The 17,527-nt window shown below is 40.7% G+C and overlaps 3 protein-coding genes across 3 annotated transcripts; 2 read left to right on the top strand and 1 right to left on the bottom strand.

The window, feature by feature from the left end:
• Positions 1-6,266: 6,266 nt before the first annotated feature.
• On the bottom strand, positions 6,267-8,048 carry LOC141908453 (uncharacterized). The gene is made up of 2 exons (XM_074798506.1): positions 7,947-8,048; positions 6,267-7,381 (listed from the first exon to the last, which is right to left on the bottom strand). The coding sequence occupies exons 1-2, from the start codon at positions 7,954-7,956 to the stop codon at positions 6,267-6,269; spliced, it is 1,125 nt and encodes a 374-aa protein (XP_074654607.1). The 5' UTR covers positions 7,957-8,048.
• Positions 8,049-9,081: 1,033 nt separating this feature from the next.
• Positions 9,082-10,702, top strand: LOC141908452 (NPC intracellular cholesterol transporter 2-like). Its single transcript, XM_074798505.1, has 4 exons — positions 9,082-9,198; positions 9,488-9,595; positions 9,850-10,022; positions 10,616-10,702. Exons 1-4 carry the CDS (start codon positions 9,129-9,131, stop codon positions 10,700-10,702), a joined length of 438 nt encoding a protein of 145 aa, XP_074654606.1. The 5' UTR covers positions 9,082-9,128.
• Positions 10,703-11,431: 729 nt separating this feature from the next.
• LOC141908827 (uncharacterized) lies at positions 11,432-14,186 on the top strand. Its single transcript, XM_074799045.1, has 2 exons — positions 11,432-11,758; positions 12,736-14,186. The coding sequence occupies exons 1-2, from the start codon at positions 11,456-11,458 to the stop codon at positions 14,071-14,073; spliced, it is 1,641 nt and encodes a 546-aa protein (XP_074655146.1). The 5' UTR covers positions 11,432-11,455; the 3' UTR covers positions 14,074-14,186.
• Positions 14,187-17,527: the final 3,341 nt, after the last annotated feature.

The raw sequence follows: 17,527 nt of genomic DNA, 5'->3' as shown, positions 1-17,527 counted from the left end.
CAAAAGTGCGACGAGCTGGTCCCGGTTAATTATAGGATAGATTTGCAATCATCTGAATGCGGGACATTGAATCGAGGATCTCCGGAGAATGTTTGGAAATCTGCGAGGATCAACACGGGACTGTTCACGTCGCCAGACTTGAGTTCACGTTCGGCTATCTGGTATAGAGTTGAATACAGGTCGTTATCGCTGTGTTCAGAGATTCCCAAAACGATGGAGTTTTACGAAATAACGATCTCATCGAATTTCGATTTGATTCAAACGACAATTACCGACAACCTGTGTTTGATTCGTGAATCGCTGCCGCTAACCAAAGTCATAAACGGCGCTTTCCCGCGACTGTACTACAAACAACAGCAAAGCCTCGTCGTTCGAACGACTCGAGTCGCATTTCAAATCGAATCTAATTATAGCTGGCTGCAATTGGGATATAAACTAATAAAAAACGAAGCAAAACCATTGAAGCTGCGAACTGATTCGACGGTGTGTCCACCGAGGTTTTTCTACTGGAGAAGTTCGTGCTATCTTTACGCGGTAAGTTAGATTCGAGTTCCTCTGTTGATCAATAAATCGGCTAGAGATCAGTTTTATAGGGGTTGACTCAATAGACAGTTTAGTATCAAGTAAGCTAACCCAAGTTTACCAAACCCAAAGCGGTTTAGTTTTGATAGCATTAAATATCAACTCAATGTAGCCGTAACTACCTTTAATGAAAATCTATCGGATTCGTGCAATTTCGTTTTAGACGGCCATTGACGTTTATAATCAGTCACTGAGCTGGGAAGCGGCAGCGCAGAAATGCAAGGACGCAGAAGCGACATTAGTCAGCATTACGGATGGTGATGAAATGCACTATTTGATGAAAATGTGGCGTTCGTTTTGGTGGCCAGAAATGTGGAAAACTTTTCGTCGTCCTAACGATTCGGGCATCACTAAACACAGTCCTATTGTTTTTATTGGTCTACACGATAAAGATCAGGTAATAAGAATTTAATTTTTTTTGCAGAGCACCAAGCCAGCATCAATCTTCATCGAAAACATACGAAAGCTTTCTAGTTCTAGGGACGTATTCTGTATTCCTAACCATTAATCTTCAAAATAAACAAGCACATTTTCATTTCCATCTTAGATCAACGATTTCCAGTGGTTGGACGGGCGTCCTTACGTATTCGGTGAATGGTACGAAGCCAAACCTTCGGAGAACCATGTCAGTTTCGGTGAAAGTAAGCCAGACTTTATCAACTCGACCGTCGACCAGCCCGATGGTTCCTACAGCGCTCGATGCGTCGCAATGGCCGTTTCGAGACTGTATTCGAGGACGAACTGGTTCAAAGTACCGTGTACTCGCCGGATGAAAAATGTCAGCTACGTTTGTAAAACTAGCGCTTACAATAATACAAAACAGCATCAACTCATCCGTCTAGACGGAAGCTTCACCGGCTGTAAACCAGGCTGGACATTCGTTCGTTCGGATACTTGTGCACAGTCACTTCTTAACGGCACATGTACGCGCCTCATTACGAGTCGATCTGGTTACAATTACGATGAAGCTTTACCAAAATGCGAAGCAGTCGGCGGCGAAATATCGTCATCGAGAAAGTTATTGCTTGATAGGTTAACCTCGCTGATGAATCTATGGCTCTATCGTCCTAGCAGCAACGCGATATGGATACGCGATGTTAGCTCGGTAACGTATCTCGCGTTTCAAAGCGTAACTTTACCCACGCATCGACGCCAATATGGTGACAAACTGGTGCCGCGTGTCGAAATGTCTATTACAATCATTCGCCCTGGCAATTTGAAGCTTAACGTCTTGTGTTTCAGTAAAGCGACTAAGAAAAATTCAGAATGCGGGATGAATCAGTTTAAATGCGCGGATCGCACGTGCATTCCCGATTTTTACGTGTGCGAAGGAGACCGCAATTGCCCGGACGGATCGGACGAGATCGACTGCGAAAAATGGCAAAACTATTCATTCATTAACGAAAGCCAGGTTCGCGTCGCCTCGTTGAATAGATATTGCGATGACGGTGACTCGAGTTGTGCCTCTCGAGAATGTGACCCGAATACCGAATGGAAATGCGCAAACGGTGATTGTATAGGTTTAGATAGAATCTGCGATTCCGTTATCGATTGTATCGATCGCAGCGACGAAAGCGTTAACGCCTGCGCGCAGAAGTGTAACGGATTCCGTTGTCAATCGGGCCGCTGCGTCGCCTCAGAAAAGGTCAACGACGGACTGATCGATTGTCCGGATTATAGAGACGACGAACGATGGGACAACGATACTTTCTGCCCGAATGAAAACGAAATCAGGTGCCAGCCGCACCGGCCGAATTGCATAGCACGGGATCGAATCTGTGTATATGATAAAAGAGACCTCGGCTGTCCGAGGTTGTCTCATTTGATAAACTGTAAAGGATTCACTTGTCCGGGTTTGTTCAAATGTCCGAACTCGTATTGTATTCCTTACGTCGCCGTCTGCGATGGTAAGTGGGACTGTGTGGACGGGCACGAAGAGCTCGATTGTAAAGCGCTGCCGCTCTGTCCCGGGCTGTTAATGTGTCCTCGTGAGGGGCTGTGTATCACTCAGGAGCGTGTTTGTGACGGTGTACGCGACTGTAGTCAATCGGGTGATGACGAGCGGTTCTGCGATCGCTGTCCGCACCGATGTTTTTGCCGAGGACACATCGTCGACTGCACCGGAGCCGGTCTCATCAACTTAACCGGCTTAATCAAACGCGTGCGAGGTCTCTTTCTTAAAAAGAACAATATCACCACCGTGGTAAACAGGACTTTTAGTAAAATGGATAAATTAGGCAGACTCGATCTCAGTTTTAACCGTATTGGTGATATACCCGAGGGTTCATTTGTGGATCTGTTAAACTTATTCGACTTAGATTTGCGTGGAAATAAGTTAACATACGTCCGCGATCATTTCTTTTCAGGACTGCGGCGATTACGATACCTTCATATTGCAGATAATCATCTTTCTGAAATTCAGAATAGGGCGTTCTACGACCTGACTAGTCTGGTATACCTCAATATGAGTAACAACAAACGACTCCGGCAAATTCAACCAAAGCGTCCGTTCGAAAGGTTGTCGAAATTGAAAATCTTCGACATGCGACTGAAATCAGGTCCCGGGTTCTTAATGAGTAAAACGGCGTTTAAGGACGTTTCTCTGAATAAGCTTTACGCTGATTATTTCAATATCTGCTGCTTGGCGCTTGGTAATTCGGATTGGTGTACTCCACGCGGCGACGGATTTTCGTCCTGTAAACATCTTCTCGATTCGAGATTTTTACAGATCGCCGTTTGGTTTCTAGGTATCAGCGCTCTAGTCGGAAACGCCCTCGTAATCGTCTGCAGGTGCAGAGACAATAACAAAAGTAGGAATACTAGTATCACCAATTTTCTAGTTTTAATACTGGCCATTTCCGACATTTTGATGGGCGTTTATCTGATAGTGATCGCCGTCAAAGACACCCTAACACGTGACGACTACATAAACGAGTCGGTGGGATGGAGATTGGGTTTGGGTTGTAAACTAACAGGGGCGGTGTCCGTTCTGTCCAGTCAGATGTCTGTATACACCATGGTGCTGTTGACCGTGGATCGAGTTCTGTGCATAGTTTTTCCATTTCACAAACAACTTCACATGTCTTACAAAGGCTCTGTACTTGCGGTCACTTTCGGTTGGATATTCTGGTTTTTTCTAGCGGTTCTGCCTATTTTCGATATCGGCTATTTCCGCAATTACTACGGTCGCAACAGCGTTTGCCTGCCGTTCACGATCACTCACGGTTTAGAGGTCGCTTTGGAATTTTCGCTGTGCTTGTTGATTTTCAATCTGCTTTCGTTTCTGTTCATAGGAACGTCGTACGTCATCATTTACTGCATATACAGAAAATCGTCGTCATCGGTCGGAAAATCGTGCGCGGCGTCGAAATCGAAGGAAATGACTCTCGTTAAGAAACTCGTGCTGATTTTAGGCACCGATTTCATGTGTTGGATTCCGATCATTTTGACGAAGTTCGTATCGATGAGCGGCGTTTCTATAATTCCCGATGTAGCGGTTTTTATGGCTATAATCGTGTTGCCGATAAACTCCGCCCTCAATCCGATTTTGTTCACATTTTCGGCGCTGATAGTCAGTCGTAAACGGAAGAAAAAAGCCGCCGCAGTCGAAAATCCCGAGAAAACAAACGAACATAGATTTTGACGATGCGATATGAAAGCAAACTGTGCCATCATCTAAAATGAATGAAATAAATCACGTAGGTAATAGATTGTATATGTTGTTACTATGAATGAAAATGTCAAATGCAAAAATACAAAATGAGTTTATATTCGTTGGTAAAGTGGGCAAGTACGAATGTACTTATTCGTCCTATTAAAGCGTTACAAATAAGAATCGATTTGAATATCTGATACTGTTTGTGGTCCATTTGTTTGTTAATTTTAAAAAATATGTAAGAGGTGAAAGATCACCAAGTATAATGGATGGACGAGTAATGAATGATAAGATGTCGAATGTCTGATGAGGTGGGTCAAGCCTGCAGCATACCCTGCGTTGAGGGCAGTAGGGTATCTCAGAGGCCCAACGTGCGCAACGTCCATCTTTGAACTCAGAATGAACTTTCAAAATATGATTCCATTTCCACTCGTTCACATAAATCTGAGTAAAACATATTCGTAACAAAACGCAATTTATTTTGTCTTTATATTACAATTTAATAAAAGAAGCTTGAATAAAACGAATTTACATTTTCACCGTAGATCATTAAGTTACGTTAAAACCATTTGAAACAATTCAATCTGATATTGTTAACTAGCTGTTGTCCATTGCTGTTGCTTTATACATGAACAGTTTCACGACGAGTAAATGCTTTCGAAACAGACATGACTATAGCGCGTTGTCTTGTCCGAAACAGCAGGAACTCAGGTCAATGAACTCGCCATAAAACGTGAACATTGACGTGAAATACAAAATGAATACATCGAAATATGGAATATAGTTTAAAAAGTTACTATTCATACCTTCAAATTATTATCTATCATTTTTGTGTTAGAAATGCATGACATCCTCTTATAATCATCACAATAATGAGATCTTTCGACTCCGCCTTAGAAACCGAATAGTTGTTCTTATTAGTTACATGCGCCGTCATCAATTACATTTACAATTACCGACAGCAATTACAAATAATCATCGGCAACCTGACGTGACATTTGATCTATTTGCATAAGCTTGATTGAATGAAAAAGATTTTGTTTACTAAGGATTTTGACCTTCTCGTTGTCACAACAAGTTCCTACGGTCAAGGTGCGGTATGAAGCGTTGATCCATATTGTTCATAGTCGATACAATGAAAACATTTATATATTCAGTTTAAGGATATTCATTGAATACAACGCCAAATGAATAGACCTTTTATTGATACATGGTTAAATATAGAACAATCAAATTCGCTGAAAACCGTGCAGAGCGTAACCGAACTTTCGTGATATCAAGCGCTGGAATTTAGAACTTTCCAAATACCTTCTTTTATGATTTTGAGCGGCGATTTAAGGATTGCATTCGATAGAAAAAGATTAACACGGTCAACGCATTCTTATACATTTCTTATTTACGGCCCTTCGTGTTACCAGAAAGAGATATATAATATATATATATATATATATATATATATATATATATATATATATATATATATATATATATATATATATATATATATATATATATATATATATATATATATATATATATATATATATATATATATATATATATATATATATATATTTACTGAAGCCAACATTACATATGATTAATTCATTGAAATTTCAAATTAAAAAAAAAACTCAATTTATGAAAAATCCAAGTAGATGAATAAACATTTATACATAATTTTTCGTACTCATTTTTCACTCGAATTGTTTCCAAGATAAAACAAATCAAATATCTGTGATAAAAGATTTTGAACCCTGTTTTTTTTGGTCGTAACGAAGATATTCGACCAAAAGTTTGTTTACAACTTTGGCTGCACATACTGCGCCTGGTGCAGTAAGGCAATTATTATCTTGTGGCGTCACTTCTTTCGGCGGTATCGCATAAATCGTCCCGTCCAAGAGGCTGCTACCACGGTCGAGACTAAATGACTATAATATGTGCGTATAGGCTGAACTAATATTGCTCCTATAATCTAGACAGATATAAGACATTTCGTTCTCAACGCTTTGCACCTTTTGGATTCAGTCTATATGTTCTCTAACAGTTGAGAGACATTTCTCAACGATTCACCGGCCACGTCCGCTATATGAAACATCAGTTTTCGCGTCTTCGCCTCATGGACGTGCGAGAACTTGTGTCTAGTGTAAGCCGTATCGGGTAGAGTGAGCTGCGTGAAATTTCTCGCGCGTAGAAAGTCGCAGTCTTTCAACTTTCGCGGATTGCCGTCTTTTCGGCCGCATTTGTGTTTTAACGCCGCGATCGTGACGGCGTTGTCTAAAAACAGCGGTATGAAATTCTGCCACTTGCCCATATACACGGCGTCGCAAAGTGAATTGTCTTTCCTATCGCCCAATACATCTTCATATCTACTCAATTCTAAGTCGAGCATCATTGGCCCGGCTGTGTAGAGAATATTCTTCCTTTTGGAATATTCGGCTAAGTGAGTTATAACCGCTTTCATAAACGGGTGTTTAGGAATAGACATCATGAAAGCGTTCAACGGAATACGATTTAAACCGAATATGATGTGAGTATGGAATGGATGGTCCTCGGGTATGAGGAACGTATGAGTGCCCAACAGATCGTTTAAAGAACGTAACGATACGATATCCAAATCGGCGTAAACTCCTCCATACTCGTAAAGGACAAAATATCGAATCGCGTCGGCGCGGTTGATCGCTTTCGGGTAGCTTTTATAAACCGGTAGAAAACTCGGGAACTTTTTACTGATGAATTCCTCGGCGAGGGCATCAGTCCACATCCAGTATTCGAAATCAGGGTGATTGGCGATGATCGATTCGACCGACGATTTGAATTTAATCGGAATCATCTCATCCTTCCACGTCTGGTGGATTATTTTCGGTATAGTGGCCGAACAGTTGCGGGGCGTGACGTAGTCGCGACGGTGCAGGTATTCGATGGCGGTCGCGTAATCGCCGTAGTAAACTGCGGGAATCGGTAAACCTTCGAGGACGGTGGAGACCCTGCTCGGTGGAGGCGGTGGCGGGAACAGCGCGCCTATAGACACGCGGTGATGATAAACCGTTTTGACGCCTTTTCGTCTCAGCAGGGACAGATATATTACCAACCCAAATATCAACGCCAATATAGTGACCTTGTACTGTTTAAGTACCTTCGCAACTGAAAATAAAAAAAGGTTTTACCCGATCAGTGTAAATGCAAGGTGAAATCAAGACGAATTACGATATGACTATTTTGGGGAGTATTCATATCTGCGTTGACGTTGTAAGTCTGAAGCGTGAAGTGTGTGTCCTTCATATTTACCTTGACATATAATAGATATATGGCTGTAAGATACTATCATGCAATATGTTCCAAAATTGAAATAAAAATTAAAGTTGACTTTGATAATAAGGTATACATCTTACCTATCTCCGTCAGGAGACACTTACATGACACACGTGAATGGAAAATGGAATTTCTCAAAAAGGTTTTTTTTCAGTTCTTAGATCGATTAATTTCTTTATCGATCTAGCTAAATCAACTTAGGAATTGATCATTTTCGTGAAACTGGACACAGGGTTTCGGTGACGAAGCGTAAAAATCAGATTTGTATCGGACTTCAGCCTTCTTGAAAAATGCTTTAGGTCAAGGTTTCAGCAAGCGACGAGGTCACTATTAAAGGCCAACCTTGGTAGATATTTCAAACAGTAACATTTAAGTGAAAATACGAGTAAAAACCTACCATAATTCATTTCGTGTTGATTTACGTGAATCGAAGTGAATACAGCGAGACTGCGTATACTTTGCGCGGTCACAACGTCGTTACTGTAACTTTGTTGTGATATCCTTTCACAAATCAAATCAAATCGTGTCGTTCGCGCAAATGCGTGTATATATTTGTACTGACCACTCGTTCTAGCTTGTCACAGATCTGCTCGTAGCCGCCCGGCGTGTGAGTTCATTGAGTTACGTGTGCAATGTGGAATTAACACGATTAGCGAGCACGTTTCACTTCACCGACCAGAGAGCACTGGTTTTAGAGCACAAACAGTTCTCGACACACCTTTGAGTAGTTATAGGTCACTGTGGACAAGCACCGACCTACGTTTCAGAGCAATAACCCCAGTCTGATAAACTCCGTATTATTTATTTAATTAATATGCACTTTCTCGCATTTTAAGTTTATTCGTGTCACATGCTGTTAACTGTTAGCTGTTAGCTGTTAGATGCTATTTCAATTAAACGTTAAGTATTTGAAATATGACTCTCTAAATTTCGTCTAAGTGTGTATTTCACTAATTATTATCTCACCTTCGCACGAAATGATCGGTTTCAAGCAGTCGCCTTTGAATTTCATCTTGAATTAAGTGATTATATTTGATATGATATGATTTTATTTTCATTGTAAAATTTTTACAGAATTAATGAATAAACAAATACATTAAAATTGTAATAATATTAGATGAGGGACTGCTTTGAAGCAACAGTTTTACTCTCAAGAACTCAAGAACCTGCATTGTATTTTTGCTCATCACAAAACGTACTTTTTGGTGAGCATTGAAAAGTTTTTTTTAGAAAAGAACATTCAAATGTTGAGTAGTCGAAACCAAACTCGTTATTTTCACTTTGGAGCCTATGGTTTCTTGTACCCCGTTGCGACATCCAAATTGAAAGTGCATGTTTATTCGGCTGCTGCATGTTCTTAGATTTTCCTACATGATTACGTACGGAATTCAAAATTTCAAATAAACGGTCAATTAACGGATGTTTTAATGGGTTGCTTTTAGTCTCGGTTGTAGATAAGATTCCCCAGCGATGTGAACGAGCGCGTGGTTTTCGAGATCATTTCGATCACGCCACGTTCGACTAGAATAAAAACTGAGATTTCTCAGCGCGTCAATTCATCTAAACTTTCACCGTCACCATGTTGATATCAGTAACAGTGTTCGCTGCCATTTTGGCTCTCAGTTCCGCCACTAGATTCAAAGAATGCGGTAAGTATCGGTTATTCCGTGGACTAAAACGAGTGGAGTCAATGGTTATATCGATGAGTTGAAAAAGATTTCTGAAAATTCATCTCCGAAAATCTGGAGCATCCACGTTATGATAAAGCTTCACGAAAGAACATCTATAGCAGTTAAAAACATGTTACATTTCCTTGATATTTGAGATAAAGGGTTCACTTTGATTCTTCTGGTCCATGGTTCATCAAGTTGAGGGTTAAATCTTAGTAAAAGTTCTCCTGAAATGCAGATTTATTTATAATTCGAATATATTTCTCAGGATCTGCTAATGGAAAAGTGAAGTCAGTAACAGTGACTCCCTGTTCCGAATTCCCATGTATTTTACATCGTGGTACTACAGCCAGTGTCGCCATTGAATTCGTCTCAAGTAAGTGGTTATTTAACTCTCTTTATTCTAACATTTTCATTCCTGTAGATCGTCTATTGTTTCTATGAACTTTACAATAACTTTTGTTTACTTATTCATTACTATAGGCCCTAATTTTGTACAAATTCCTAAGTTCATTTACTGATCATTAGTCATGAATGTTAATTGGTTATTGTCATCTTTTGATACATTATATAATCACTTCTTGCAGGAAGTAGATACACGTTTTTTTCTGAACATATATTTTCTTGCAGATGTTAACAGTAAAACGTTGACTGGTTCGGTGCATGGTATTCTGGGAGGATTTCCGATTCCGTTTCCGATCCCTCAAACAGACGGCTGTCAATCGGGGGTCGCCTGTCCGATAACTGCCGGTTCAAGCCACATCTACAAAGCTTCGATACCGGTTCATAAATTGTACCCATCGGTAATTATTGAAACAATATAGTCTTCATAAGTTCCTAATTTACACAAGATATATATCATTATCTGTCATACAAGACAGTGTAGTACATACACACTTTGATAAAGAATAAACTACTATATTAAATTCTTACACAACAAAATCATTCCGACAAAATATGCATCATCGAAATTAATATGCCATTTCATATAAACATAAACATTTCCAGAGTTCTCGGCTCAGTTGCACAGTCGTGATTTAAGTAAAAAGGAGTTTTTAAATCTTGTTAGATTGTTAAGCTCACCGCACACGGCAAGACATATGTTTTGTACTTAAACAGAAAACACGTTTAACTCAATACGTTTTGTGGAAAATGTGTTTTCTGTTTTGATGAAACAAACGTTTTGTCGTGTCTGTTGAGCTTCAGTTGTTAGATTCTATAGAACTAAGATTGTCCTGGACATAGTCATGAATCTAAGCCACGAATTGGCAACTGGCCCCAGAGCCAGAATTTGCACTAGCATTTGCCTTGGAACTTATTTCAACTGTCAACCATCACGTCATTTTATGCCCTGCTCAAGATAAGAATCATCTTAAGACATTTTCTTATTTTCTAGGTGAAAGTTATTGTTAAGTGGGAACTTCAGGGTGATAATGGAGAAAATATCGCTTGTATCAACCTTCCAGTTGAAATTATGGATTGATCAATTCTTCGTTTGTTTTAAATTTTCAAATAAAAGCATCCATCTGAAAATCTCTGTCTTTTAAATCCTCGAAAGTCTTAGACATCCGTTAGTATGGCTGTAAAGATTCAACAATCACGAACTTGTGGCGATAATCGCTGAAATGAATTCAGTTTTTTGTTTAGGTCAATCTAAAATCTCTTGCGACACTCAATATTCTGGTCAAGTAAAGAGACTGCTCTACGCATGCAGAGATTTTACTCTTATCGGTAAAAAATAAACGCAAATAGTACATCATTATATTCTTAGAATTCTATTGAGGAGATTATCTGCAACGGAGACAATAAGGCCTACAGACTTAGAGGCAGCTACAAACGGTCCACTACTAAGTTAAACAATAGACAAGATCACCGATACAACCAAGCGCACGCACGACGCGTCCCCCTAAACCACACTAATTTAACAATTCGAAATTGTGTTCTGTTGGATCAATAATTTGTTACTTTGTACCTGAAACTATAGAACTAAAATCAAACTTAATTAGTAGTGGACCGTTTGTAGCTGCCTCTAAGTCTGTAGGCCTGAAACCATTGACTGTATTAGAGTTAGGACCATGTAATAATATCTATGCACTCAGTCAGAAATGGGGCAACGGTCAGCGACGTTTTGCGTTGCATTGTATAAATAGTTTCCTCGTAGCTCGTGGTTCATCAGTTTTGCATTGACCGGCTTGCGTACAACATGGCTATGTCTGCTAGAACCAGCGTTGGAACGATGTCGTCTTCGAAAAAAATCTGTAGCAGCGACAAAGAAGAACTAATACACGAGCTGGCTATTACGTTCGGGGAACGGAAAATCAACGTGTGGTCCGACTCGCAAAATAAAAAGCGCACGGTTCAGAAGTTTTTCTATCAGCCGTTGGTAGATCTCGACTGCGGTTCGACACAAGTTCGCGGTAATTTGTTACACCTAGTTGTAACGATGTGGACGACCGCGTTGGAGTCGGCGGTGGAGGAGAAATTGAGAGCAATTTTCACCGGGCAGATGTTGACGATTCAAGCAAAGCCAATCAACGAGGTGAGTTGAAAGTTGAGATATATTCTTTGGTGAACGAAAATCACGTATTGTCGTATTTAAGATAGTCAGGCAGGTCCAAGGTCGTTTTGTTAGTCCTGGTCATGATGCTTTTCCCACAAATTCAAAGTAGTACATGTAAGCTTAAAGTATATGTTTTGATATCTTTCTTCGGTATGAAATATAGGATAGAATTCTATATGAAATAAACTTAACCTTAGAATTATGTTATTAGATCATCGGTAAAGAGCTCAAATAATTGAAAATCCACAGAACAGGGTTCATTAGCGGTCCTCAAAATTCCTTACATAGGGCACTGGTCAATTCAAGGCCTTGAATATTATGGAATGGGACATAAAATCGTTAAATCATTGTCATGGTCCTTGATCGCCTCACCACGCGAATACAATTTGAAGCTTCTGGTAACCTATCAGGACGTACAGAATGTATACAATCATATTGCATAAGGTATAGTGTACACTCTGAAGGACAGACTTCATCGCGTGCAGTCTCTTTGTGTCCCGATGTGAATCTGGAATAAAAATTTAAAAAAAAAAAACGTTTAACACGATCAAACAATATGGGAATCGCTTATCTCTGAGACAATATTTTCTATCAATTTTTTGAAACCTGCCAACAAAATCGAAATGCGCCAAGTTGATCAAACCACTTTTCCACTATTTAGACACATGCATTGAAGTCAAATAGAAGACCAGTAAGAACATTTTCTTTAGACACTTGATATAAGGTGCGATCACACTACATTATTTAGACTGCTAAAAGTTTGGCCCGCTTTAAGTTTGGACCGGACCAAATGTTCACGAACTGCAAAAAGTTCGTTCCAAATTGGTCCTTTCCAATTTGGGCTGACCGATTGATATTTGATATCTAGGTCAAAATTTTTTTGTTATATTTTCATTACAAATGGTAATATTCTTAATTGTAAATTTAATATGTCTTTTGTAATTGATTCTTTTTAGGTGATGCTAGAATGGAGAGAAGCGCCGCCTGGTGTCGAAGTACCCGAACTCGCAATATCATTCAGTCATAGCCCGATGAAGCAAGCGTTTGTTGTCAGGTGTGACAATGAGAATATCGCCAAGAAATATGGAGAATTGATTCAGCGCAGTCCACAATCAATAGCGTTAGGTCTTCATTTAGCCGTCATTACACAAGGAAATCAACATTCGTGGAAGGTGAATTTTCCGACGGTTTCGGCTCCGATTCGCTGCCCCGAATTCAACGAAAATCTCGAAAACCGATTCAAACAATTCGAAAAAGATGTCGCCGAAGTTCGCCGCAAACACGTCGAAATATCGAAACACGTCAGAACCGTAAACGAATCTCTGTGCGCGCGAATCACCGAGTTAGAGGAACGCGATAAAAATGACGAATCACGAATGAGTACCAGTACAACCGAATCGGTTTGCAATATCGGAACATTTCTGCTTAAAACGCAGACGAATTCAGCTCTGAAACTGACTCTGATGACCGCGATACCAAACCACGACTCCGTTAATGCCATACCGAACATCATATGCACCGAATGGCGATCTAATGCTTTATATCGTATGGATGAAGATGCTTTGTACAGTTACTTACATTTTGACTCGAAACGTTACGGTCCTATATACGGCCTAGGAACGGACAGCTCCGGTTTTCTATACGTACTGAACAAGGACAGTAGATCCGGGTTCGTTTTGAGAAAGTTTAGTTCCCGTAAAGAGGAGATAAATAGCGAATGTATGGAGAAGATAATACCGCTCGATATACAGAATTTCGTTATTCGTAACGATACGATCTACGCGCAAACAGCTCAAAATGTGCACATCACTCCGTTAGATCTCTCACCGAAGGTTACCAGTCTCGTCAAAAGCGGACAAATGAAAGTAGTAAGGCTGCCGCGCGGCACGTTCACCAGCGGTGTTTTCGACGTAAACGCGCGCGGCGAAATGTTCCTTTTCTGCGAGCGTTCTTGCGATCTGTTGCATTTATCGCACGACGGCCATTTCATCCAGGATTTTAACGTGATCGACGTTACCGGGCTGGATTTCCGCCCGCAGGTCGGTTACGTGTGCGCCTACGACGAAGGCAACGTCCTGCTATCCGTGCATCCACATTACCAAAATTCAGGAGCGGTTATATGCTTTAACTTCGATGCTGCTAACGACCGCTTCAAGAATCCTAGAATTGTTTATTCGACGATTTATAGTCAAACTTCTCAAATTATCCGGGTCGGCGATTGTGTCGCCGTGTGCCAAGTGAATCTGAAAAACGGCAACCCGTCCTTGAAACTGTATGAAGTCAGTGATCAGTGAATTAATATGTTTCAAAACGTTTGACACTAAAATGAATGTTTGTGGGTCTGAGGTTTCATATAGTTTTATTTCATCTTCTACAAGAGTAGATTTCATGATTTTTGTTTCTATTTTCATCAATAAAAGTTCAGTATATGATATAAAAAAGGAAAAAGTTTTTGTCGCATTTATTTTCAATAGTCGGCATAAGTATAAGAGGACTTCTCGGTTTGTTTTTTCCAGACGGTGGTTTTTGATAAACTCTCGCATTCTTTCTAGAGAGCATATTACGTAGATTGATACACTGATTTCATTACAGTAAAACAATAAAGGCTTTGAGCGAGAAATATGATCGAGAAAAAATATTTTTAAAAATAGCAGAAAAATCGTCATTCAATATTCAAAAGGATATTTCACGGCAGATCAACTATTCCATTTGTACATGATATAATTATTCCATTAATGAAACCGATGAATTGACGAAAGAAAGTTTATGAAATTTCCAAATGAATGCTATCAATTTTGCGTTAACACCGATCAATTCGATGTACATTGCTATACGTAGATATACATCGCAACAAGCAGATGGCTTCTCAAATCGATTGGTGCGATGATCTGCAAAGTTGGAAGTCTGATCTCTAACTAACGAAATGAAGGCGAGTTTATGAACCGAAAAAAAACTCACCGAATACGAATTCATTTCCTGCTTATTGCGCTGATATAAAACCACCTGCCTTTCCCGATCCAATCAATACATTCGTTTATTCTGTCAACGCACATTAGCACGAGAAGAATAGATTTCGTTGTGATATTTCAATCTGTGCATAAATTATTCGAATGAGCAAGAATTGGGCTTCCGTGAATTAAAATTTTTTATGAATTCATGTATCAACAAGCACGACTTGGTCCGTTCTGAAATAAATGCGTACAATAATTTCATGATATTCAAAACTGAAAAAGTTTTGAATTTGAATTTTGCTACTGAGGCTTTTGAATACTATATAGAGCAAAGGGAAGATTTGACAAAATTAGTCGTATCTTCTTACTTGCGGTAAGAATAATTTTCCTTCAGATTTCCACTATTCGCCCACATGCAGCCCACTGTGGTCGTTCATCACTAGACCACAAACCTAACGCACACGAAACGCGGAAACAGAGCAACAGAGAAGCGCAGAAACACGTAATCTCGGAAACATTGTCTCCATGTCTCTCGTATCTCGTAAACGCACGCGACACAGGGAAACGCTTGGAAACATGTTTCTGTTTCCTGTATTCGTGTTTCATACGTCGCGTGCGTTGGGCTTAAGAAGGCTCTATGGATAGCTATCCGAGCTCTCAAATCTATTAAGATAATTATTCATTTTGCAAGAACGTGTATTATCTATGATACTCATGACGCAAGGATACTTTTCTATTATGTATATCATTCGCTGGTGTCATAAGATTATCGACAATGTGTCATGTGGAAAATATCCACCTGTTTCACAATGTGGGCACGATTTTCTATTTTAAACGACCCAACGATGACTTCACTATTCAGTTTGCTGCACGTTTCGCAAAACTACACCTTCACGAGCGGCGAGGTTGCGAGTGGACCATCTCCCAGTCAGCTTCACTGCTAGAAGTGAGGACACAGGCAATCACGGATCACAACCGGCTTGACTGTTATCAGAGTTATAGCACTAATGGAGGGTAAGCCAGCTTCACCATTATCAGAGGAGGGGCACTGGGAATGGAGGGTCAAAGCCGGCTTCCATGTTATCAGAGCAGGGAGCACTGGTAATCGGGAGTCAAGGCTTGCTTCACTGGATAGATAATCTAGTCAGATCTCGTTATCAAATGACCGATGAATTCTCCCTGGAAGCAGCAAAATTAGATTTCGGGGCAACATAGAACGAACGGCAAATCATCATTTATAGATACGATATACTAATGAAAGACGGCCACCTGTCCTTGAAACTGTATGACGTCATCGTTCAGTGGCTTAAGAATGAATGTTTCAAACGTTGATGCAATCTATCGAAGAGAGAACGCAGGAGACAGAGAAGAGGTCCAATACGGGGATATCACTCTTCACTGTCGTTGTCACATGGGTCGTGACGACGCGTGATCCGATACGTCCGGGCGTCGTCACCTGCCAGGTGACATGAATGAACTACTAACCTACTTTCCACAGTGGCTATGTCAACACTCGTGATGTCTTACAGGCGTTTGAATATACTAACTTTTCATAGGAAGTGCTAGATATTTCTTGTTTGTGGTACTGGTACCGGCTACAATCAAATTGGTTTGAAAAAGTCAATGCAGCATCCTCGCTGGCCAGGGTTTGATTGCCTCCCGCCGAAGCTCATGCCAACACAAACGCTGGCCGCAAACCCTACGTTGGTCTATAAAGCCTGGCGCACACGGGCGACAGTTTCGAGCAATTCTCGAGCAACCGCCCGAATTGCTCGGCGTCGAACGAAAAAATTCGCTCGTCTGCGGCAAGGGGCGACAGCGATTGCTCGTTGTCGAAAGGAATTGCTCCGTGTCGCCCAATATCAAACATGTTTGAAAATTGCTTGTCGCCGAGAAATTGCTCGGCGATCGCTCGGGAATTGCCCGTGTGCGGTAGCTGGAGACGCCAAGCAACGAGCACCTCATCAACCTAGCCAATGACTAAACGAATAATTATCATGTGATACTTCCAAATACGGCATCACCCGGGTTAGTAGCGTGGCCATCTTGTAAAGTCACGTGATAAAAATGTTTGGCGCGAAAGATAATCGCCTCTCCGTCGCCAGTGGTCGCATACGGGCGACACCTAGCGATCGATTGCCCAACGGTTGCTCAAAAATCGGTCGCAGCAACCGGCGACTGAAAATTGCCTCGTGTGCGCCAGGCTTTACATTACCCAAGATTTCTTGAATGGACAGGTTTCCGCTACACGGCCACCAGTCTATGGATAAAGCCTATGAGATGCGTTGGTTTTCGTCGGTAGATTCGCTACGCATCTGATTGGCTAGATGTGTAGACTGGTGTCCGGTTAGCGCGATGAAGGATAAGGGGCCCAGGGTTTGTTGGCGTGAGTTTCGGCGGGGGCAATCAAACCCTGATAAGCGAGGATGCCAATGCAGTAACCGAAGTGATTAGTATGTGCTTGTCGTAAAAATATTTTGAACCGGGAATAAAAGGGAACGTCATTATCAGTTAAACGGATTACTACCCATTGTATAGTGGATAGATAGATAAATACACGTGTATCGATCCATTCGTCAGTTGGAAGAGCGATTTACGACTTGACAGTTCCCAGGTTTCCACAATTGATTTCCTAAACCATCTGTCATAACGAGTGACTCTCTTGTCATCTCTGGATCACCTGTTTCATCTAATCAACGTATCCTCGATATCACTTTCAGCGCCAGAATTTGCAAAACTGGCCATTTCGCCGGGTAATTTACCTCCGAAATGACTTCAATTTTAAATTTTTGTTCCT

Source organism: Tubulanus polymorphus, chromosome 7, assembly GCF_964204645.1.
Source record: "Tubulanus polymorphus chromosome 7, tnTubPoly1.2, whole genome shotgun sequence".
Taxonomy (NCBI): Eukaryota; Metazoa; Nemertea; class Palaeonemertea; order Tubulaniformes; family Tubulanidae; genus Tubulanus; species Tubulanus polymorphus.
Note: the sequence above shows the minus strand (reverse complement) of the source record. Positions and strands in the feature narration are given on the sequence as shown.

Bases quoted from the DNA above. Each gene is read 5' to 3' on its own strand.
- LOC141908452 (XM_074798505.1), top strand. From the start codon at position 9,129: ATGTTGATATCAGTAACAGTGTTCGCTGCCATTTTGGCTCTCAGTTCC. The intron at 9,199-9,487 runs GTAAGTATCGGT...TATATTTCTCAG, and splicing joins CACTAGATTCAAAGAATGCG to GATCTGCTAATGGAAAAGTG. The intron at 10,023-10,615 runs GTAATTATTGAA...CTTATTTTCTAG, and splicing joins TTCATAAATTGTACCCATCG to GTGAAAGTTATTGTTAAGTG.
- LOC141908827 (XM_074799045.1), top strand. From the start codon at position 11,456: ATGTCGTCTTCGAAAAAAATCTGTAGCAGCGACAAAGAAGAACTAATA. The intron at 11,759-12,735 runs GTGAGTTGAAAG...GATTCTTTTTAG, and splicing joins AAGCAAAGCCAATCAACGAG to GTGATGCTAGAATGGAGAGA.